General features: G+C 41.9%; 1 protein-coding gene across 5 annotated transcripts; it reads right to left on the bottom strand.

Annotated features, from left to right (window-relative positions):
• Positions 1-622: 622 nt before the first annotated feature.
• On the bottom strand, positions 623-7411 carry znf217 (zinc finger protein 217). Of its 5 annotated transcripts, none has more exons than XM_082520250.1 (5): positions 7257-7411; positions 4058-5407; positions 3779-3886; positions 2338-3684; positions 623-2212 (listed from the first exon to the last, which is right to left on the bottom strand). In XM_082520250.1, the coding sequence occupies exons 2-5, from the start codon at positions 5364-5366 to the stop codon at positions 2100-2102; spliced, it is 2877 nt and encodes a 958-aa protein (XP_082376376.1). In that variant the 5' UTR covers positions 5367-5407; positions 7257-7411; the 3' UTR covers positions 623-2099. The 5 variants fall into 5 exon arrangements, with proteins under 5 accessions (XP_082376376.1, XP_082376375.1, XP_082376377.1 ...); XM_082520249.1 differs by having other exon boundaries at positions 7131-7411; XM_082520251.1 differs by having other exon boundaries at positions 7117-7411.
• Positions 7412-8035: the final 624 nt, after the last annotated feature.

Consider the following 8035-nt stretch of genomic DNA (forward strand, 5'->3'; position numbering starts at 1 on the left):
ATAGCCTGAAATGGTAATCGAGTTATTGGAATATTACAGTCCACTGATGATTTAATTAGAACAGATATTACCGAATTTATCTTTCTCTGTGTCTGTGTAATCAGGTATTAAAGATTTCATTAAAGGAAGCTAGAACCCCAGGTGCAAGTTAAAGAAAGCAGATTATTGTTATGACCGTGAACCACTGCATCTCTTGGTTTCGGTATATTGCTAAATATATGTATATATAAGCATATATATATTTTATAATATAGCTGGAGGTCCTTACCCTACATCCCCCAGATGTTATGAACATAGCTGTATAACTGGTGCCTTGAGTCCGTGAACAATGTGCTACATTGTAACCAAGTATGACTTTATTTCTTAACTTTGTGTCCTCATATGGCAACATTACATTTTGCTTTGCACCTTACTTTATATTCTGCGTTTTTATATTTTTTAATCAATTGTGACCATGCCATGTTATGCTGTAATATAAAACCATTGTCCTCTATGGGGACAAGTCTAATCAGGTCCAACTAATCCTAAATAGCTAGGAGAGATTAGAAAAACGGGTCTCAGGAGGTTAAGAAAGGTGATCCTAGGTTCATTATGGTTCAGCTTAAATACAACACCTATATACTTTCGTTCTTCGCCTCTCACTTTATTGTTGAAACGTGCCATCAAAAATTTCAAAACAATACTTAACAATATATAAACACACCAATAATGTGAACACCAAACAAAAAAAAAAAGAAATAATTTAAAAAAGGTTTTTCAAAATTATACCAAACACTACCCAGCATGTAAAATTGAATTAACCTGAGTCTTTAGTCTTTCTTCCCTCTTTAGCATTAAGTTAATTGGAGCAATCAACATCGCTGCTTTTGCATTTTTTGTCTCCCCTAAAACTGCACAATCACGACACCTTAAACGCTCCTTGACATCCAGTTGGCAGTGACTGCTGCCCCTTGACAAAAGAAACACTTTCAAGACTTTGCATAGCAAAAGCAAACTCCCGAACATGCGAGCGGCTAAATGTGCAGTAACCAAATAACACTGAATGACTATTTCACACAAACCCAGACAATTACACATAATCTGGTACATTTTACAGCTGACGGATGTGAGGCACCACTTAAGCACCTTTTTGCTTTTCAAGAAGGAAAATAACAATACTTGTAGATAGCGGGTTCATCAAAATTAATGTACAGCCCAAATTGTGGTATAGGTTAAAAAAAACAGTAGCAGCAGTAGTAGTCCAGTGTCACCAAATGAGCTTGAGCTTCCTGTGGTGTTTTATAGATGTCAAACGTCACGGGTCACTTGTCCATGTACTACTACTATTACTACAACTCAAAACACCAGTCTCTGTTCGAAGTAGGTATATAGGCTCAGCTAACATGATAGCTTCAAAGGCTTTACAAAAATAAGCCTTCAGAGCACAACTTGAGGTAGAACTTGAAACACACAGCAGAGCTCGCTGCTGTGGCCTGTTTGTAAACAACTGGGCCGAAGCCATCAAGTTATCCGACAGAAACTCCCCACCATCCAGTGCAGTGCAGCAATTACACAGAGCAGCATTTTTTTTTTCCCCACACAGGTTTTTCTTAGGTTTTAGCTTAACACAGTTTATGTAGAGAGATTTTGCCATCCCACACACACACACAACTTTTACAGCTAAGACAGACTCTGGAATATTAGTGTGGGTCATGTACAGATTTATCAACAGTCTCAAAAAGAAATATTACAGTGCACACCAGTGGACTATATACAAGAAAACCCCAAAGGTTATCTGCATCTTTGCATTCAAAAAAGAACTTCTGCTGAAACTGTAGCCCTGAAACGTCCATATAACACAAATGTTTTTCTGTTGAAAAAGAAACATTAAATTAAGAGAGGATAAGCACACTGTGAGCATAAACTACCTCTCTTTCTAAATATGTACATTAAACAACGTTTCTAGAAATTGTCCAAAATAAGGCAGCAGCACTGTTTACATCGAGAAGGACAAAAAAATGATTTGATTCAACTATATGAAGTTCAATGTCATTTTCAAAAATTCTCGTCAGGTTTATTTTAAATGAAAGTTTTCAACCTTTTCTTTGTTTCTTTTTATTTTAGGCGCTTTTGTCAGTGGCCCCACAGCGTTGACTGGGGAATGGGCCTGAAACATCTCTTCTTTGCAGGCTGGGTAGACTGGGCAGATGTTGGAACAGCACACTTCTGCCCCCTGAGAAAACAAACAAACAAAAAAACTTTAACTCTTCAAAGTATCAGAATATGCAGATACAAAATAGCCAAATATCCAAAGAAATTTATATGTCACTCTACTGAAACTGCAAGTCTAATGCTTACCTGCTCCTGGGTTGACTAGTCCTACATGACTGGGGTTTGCTGGGTTGGTGTGATAGAAAGATGCCAGGTCATGGGGTGGATAGGAGCGGAGAAGGTTCATCATGCTCCACTCAGACTCCAAACTGCCTCCAATAGTCGTAGGTGCATTCTTTGCCGGACCCAAAACAGAAACCTCAGAAGCTGTGGGTGGACATGACCCTTGCTGTGTGGGTTTCACAGTTCTTTTAGTAAACATCCTGTTAGATCCATCTGCTGGTGGCCCTCTAAAAGCAGCCTTCTCGCCAGCCTCAGCATCCCTGTTTGTAGGCACAGAAAACTTTAATCGCTTGCTGGATGGCTCGCCAAAGTCCATCTGGGGGAGGCTTCCAAATCGGCTGGATAGGCAGAGCCTGGCGGCATCTGTGTGCCAAAGGACACCGCTTCGTACTGGGTAGCTCCGATCGCCGATGCCCACTCTGTCCATGATATATTTGTTGGTTGTGCTGTTTTTTCTCATTAGCTCTGTATACCTGGAGGATTCCTGACTGGGATATGAGTCGGTGCTCTGCCTGTAACGCTGGGTCTCCTGGACATCTTTTATGGGTGCATGGACAGGGGATGGCTTAGGAACGTGCGGTAGGTTAACAGGTGTTTTTTCTTGAGGTTTTGCAGGTTGGGGAGGTGGAGATTTGGTTCGGCGAGGGAAGATCCTCTCAGTGATCAGAACTGAGGAAACATCTTTCCCATTGAGGGCAGGCGGGCAACCCGTATGACGACTTTCACTTAAATTGCCTCCAAACCCATTCTTTTTGGTGCTGTTTGACTTGTCTTTGTGAGAGAGCTTTTTATGCATAATCAGAACTTCTGGGTAGATGGTTTTATAAGCACAAAATGGGCAGGCAATTGGAACAATACCATTTCTTGGTTCAACACTGACAGGTGTAGAGACAGAGACTTTTATGGACAGATTTAATGGGGCCTCACAGTTCTCTTCTTGAACCTCCTCCCTTTTTTTCTTCAGGTTAACAGGCACAGAGCAATTGGCGAGCGCATCATCTTCTGGAGAGCAGGCAGGCACAGCATTTACTTGGACAAGTGGCTTGCCAAGCTTGCCATCGACACTATCCAGTCCGCTTTCTGGTGTTTCATCGATGCACGGCCTGGCTGGAGGGACACAGGATTTCTTTGGCACAGGATTTTCAGCATTGTTTTCATTTTTTCCATCACTGGGTGAGGGCACTAAAGGCACAGGTCTGCTGGGGATCTCGATGTAGGGCTTATCCTTGTGGCGTCGATCCAGGTGATATTTCAGCGAAGTTTTCTGGGCCGCAGCGTACTCGCAGTAAGCACACTTAAATGGTTTCTCACCTGGAACAAATAGTTTTGCATAAACATAACATAAGTCAGAGTTTAAGGTCAGTTTATTTTTAGGATAATTTATAATCATTTGTCGTGAATTTACCTGTGTGAGTCCTCAAATGAACGGTGAGGTAGTAGCTGGATCTGAAGGTTTTGCCACAGTAACTGCAGTCTTTTGATCTGCCATTGGATCGGTCAAATCCATCTTCACCTTTGAAAACAAACAAAAATCTAAATATTAACACAACACACAAAGGACAGAACAATGGCCACAAAAGGCATGTGTTATTATCCGTCCCCTCAGCAGAGGGAGCCCTTGGTAACAAACAATTACTACACCACAGATAAGATAATCTGAGTGTATACAGAAAAACAGACTTACCTGAACCCAAGTTTTCCTCCATGCCCTCCTCAGACCCTTCCTCTGTATTTTCCAGTGAGCCTGCTCTTGAAAGCTTGCCATCAACAGAAGAGGTTGGACTTTCTTCACCTCCTCTCTCACGCTTGTGGACCCTGGAGTGGAGAACCAGCTGGTGGTAGGTCCTGAAATTTCTTTGACATTCCTCACAAGTCGTTGGCCTTTGTTTGTCCTTATCTTTCTGAACTGGAGACCTTCGCTGTGGGTCTGGGCTTTTAACAGGGGCCTGTTGCTGAGACCGGAGCTCTCTCCCAACTTCTTTCACGGCCTTGTCTCCTTGGCCCTCAGTCCAAATATTATTCAACTCATCCTTGTCAGAGCCAGATTCGTCATTGTCCGTGCTGTTTTCCTGGCCAACATCTTTTGTATTATTAGGCCCAACTGCGATCTTGCCTTTCGTAGCAAGCTGCCAGGCCTGATATGTGTTGACAGGATCTAGCTGGGGAATCCATTTTGATGATCTCACAGGTTCCACATCCTTTCCTGCGGGGCGAGGCTGAAGGTTTAGGAACTGAAGAAATGAATCCTGGTTGGCAGTGGGTTCATTAGTATCACCCATCTTATCCTTGCTTTTATCTTTTCCAGGCTGTGCCTCTCGATTATGCATTTTACTGTGTTCAACCAAACTATCATGGTCAGGGAAGAAAAACCCACAAACCATGCACATTTTGTATGCGGTGCCTACAGGCTCTGATGGAGGCTCTTGGATGATACCATTAATTGTGATTGGGCTCTCTGGGTCTTGCTGGGTCTTGTTCTTTGCTCCTGCTTTTACATGCATCTTCATGTGGTTCTTGAGGAACCAGTGCTCTCTAAACCGACGCCCACAAAAATTGCAACAATAAGTAAAGTAGTCCTTGTGCTTTCTCATGTGGGCCTCAAGCTCGCTGCCATCTTGGGATAAGTGACCACACAGGATACAGCTGTGAACCTCGTCTTTTTCGGCAGGAAGGCTGCTTTGTTTGGCCCGGGGTCTCTCTCCTGGGATCCTGAATTCTGCTTCAACCCGAAGCACAGTTGGCTCGGAGAATGTGGTGGGGTGCTGTGTTAACACGTGGGGGCCAAGCTCATCCTGATGAGCGAAAGTCTCCTCGCAGAACATACAGTACAGCGGTGCACTTTCTTCATTTTGCAACTCAGTCTTTTCTGGGTAAGTAGTGTGTGGCGTCATGCTAGAGCCCAACCCTGGGATGCTTGCATCTTTACTAATAAGAAAATCTTGGGCGAGTCCATCTGGGCTATTTACAAACGGCAGCAATGAATGAGTCGGCATTTTCTCCTAATGTTTTACAAGCGGTCCAGATTATTAGGAGCCTGGAAAGAATGGGAAAAGTGTTTTTTTTAGGCTTTGCTCAAAAATCAAAACAGGATCAGGTAACTGAAACACCTAAGTTATCATAAAATCTGTTTGAAAAAACACCAGAGAATTGCCTTTCCTTACACTGAAACAGGAAATGTATCTTTTTTAGCAATCAACTACACAGACAAGTCATTTCCTCTATGTGCAGGCCAATGACAAAACAGTCTTTTTTTGTGCTCGCAAACATTATTTAAATTAATTTAGGATTTATGCCTCTGTGTCTAAGCTTAATATGACTAACATTAACTTAGAATATATACTTCTAGAAAGTAAGATGATTAAGTAAGGTCATTGTTTTTTTTTTTCATTTTTTCCCCTAAATATAACAAACCTTTGCTTCTCTTTTGTTTCTAACTAAACACGACAACTACTTTAACTAATCATACTAAACATGTAGTGTTAAAATACAATCTACAGACATAGATTAACTTATAGTCAACAACATAAAAAGCAACATCCCAGCAAAAGTCTAAGAATTTCAAGTTGTTAAACTATTTTTGAAAACTCTAAAACCTTTACTCACAAATCCCAGCATATCCTTTTCTCCAGGCATCAGTGACAAAAGACACTGTGGTTTTTCTCTGTGTAGTGGTTTCAGCTTGTATACTGAACTGCTTATATTGGGGAAGGCTCGAACTGCTTAGCGCTTTGATTGGTGGAGAAGTGGAGTAACTGGTTCAGCAAGGACAAAATGCTCAAGGCCCATGCAAAATGCTAATCAAGGCTGTGGCACCAGCAATACCTATAGCTGTCTACTGTAGCATCAAAGACCCTCCCCCTTTTCACACATTTTTAACTGTTACCTTTAAATCAAGTTTTCAGTATATGGCTACAAAACAAAAAACCCACAAATGAGTGGATAAAGGGGAAGTCCCAACTGTAGGTTTCAAGTCATTCAAACCAATGATAAATGGTTTTATTTTCAGTTTTATATAATACATGCACACACATATATATATAGTTTTTATACATCAACGCTATTCATAACCAATTTACCTGGAATTAGTTTGCTGTGTGGTACTTTTGCTTTAGACCAGGTGAGCACAGGAAACTCTTAATGATCCTGTGTGGTTTTCTGAAGTACACACATGCTTCGGGAGGCAAGCGTTAACGTTAGCCACCTTCTTATTCAAGAAAGCAAAGCTCCGGTTTGAACGTAATTTTACCTCGGAGGCGATGCTCGAAGTTAACAGTTGAGAACTTCCAGCTAACGTCAATAAAAGTCGGTGCATTTAACAGACTGGCTATTACGTTTCTATATGTGCATCATAAGCCGAGCACGAGGGCTTCGTTACTCATTTTGGAAACACTCAGATCAATTATCAGCCCTGTCCGCGTCTGTGACTGAGGAAGACTGAATTTTAAATCAATACATCCAGACACAAACCCGTCTCGAGTGGCGACGACGTTATTTCATGACAACACTGTGGTACAAAAAGAACATTATCGACCTGACTTTTTTTTTTAATGTGTGTGTCTACTTACGCTGTCCCCTACGGTTTGTTTTCCAACGCCACTTTCAAAAGTTCACCCAGATTGAGAGAGTGGCATAACAAAACGCTAACTAGTTTTACTCCCATAGCCTCGGTCATTCTTAACGACAGCAACGTTAGCAAACAACACTTTCTGTTGCCTCGACTTCGAGCAAACTGTAGAAACTCACCAAACAATACCTACCAACTCAGAATTTCCGGATTAATATTGATACTGATACTACGAGCGACTGAATTCAGGGAATTCGGGTGTTTGCTCGAGTTTGCTTCTTCATTTCACACAACGCGTTGCCGCTGGTGGACAGCTCACCTATTCAATTGTTTGAATTTGAATCATATTTGTTCGACTTGGCGAGTCCTCCCTGCTGCAGCTGTTGAAATCCGGGGCGCGCGCTCTCAACTTTTTCTCAAGGGGAAGATGGGGCGCGTGCACGGCAGCTCCCCCCCCAAAAAAGGGCAATCACGTGGTCACGTATAACAGAGAGGGATTAGTGCAGATAATCATCTTATCTCATACACGCCAATAAAGCATGGGGGCATATTTTATTTGACTGTTCTAGCCCACAATGAGCTTCTTACACGTTATCACATGTGAGGTTTTTATTTTTTATTTTTATTCCCAATGTTTTCACTATTAGATGTGTAAGCTGCTTCATTTGTGCTTCAAACGGCCAATATTAGAGTCGTATTCGCTTACAGTGAAGTCTGTTGTCACGCTTTGCTTTTCGAGCGGTTCAATCATCTCTCTAACGATGCTTTAAACTTCCACGGAGTAAGAGTGAGCGCGCTGAATAGACGCCATATAACACTCTTTGATGTGTACGCTACATTTTAAGAAGTTACCTAAAAGTGCAGCCAGTCAGCACGTCATGCACCAGCTACCATGTGGAGCTGGGGGAGGGGTGCCTCAAACTTTTCACAGTTACATGAGGCTTTTTTTTTTCTTTTTGCAGAAGCAGGTTGGTTGAGTCATGAGAAATTTCAAGTTCTTCCTATATGGTGACACAAAAACGTACCAAGGCGCACAGCCCACTTTTATATCCCATATGAGTTGTTGCCACCCAAAACATACCTCTGACAAAGCCATGA

Source organism: Aulonocara stuartgranti (genome assembly GCF_965226115.1).
Source record: "Aulonocara stuartgranti genome assembly, chromosome: 20".
Lineage (NCBI taxonomy): Eukaryota > Metazoa > Chordata > Actinopteri > Cichliformes > Cichlidae > Aulonocara > Aulonocara stuartgranti.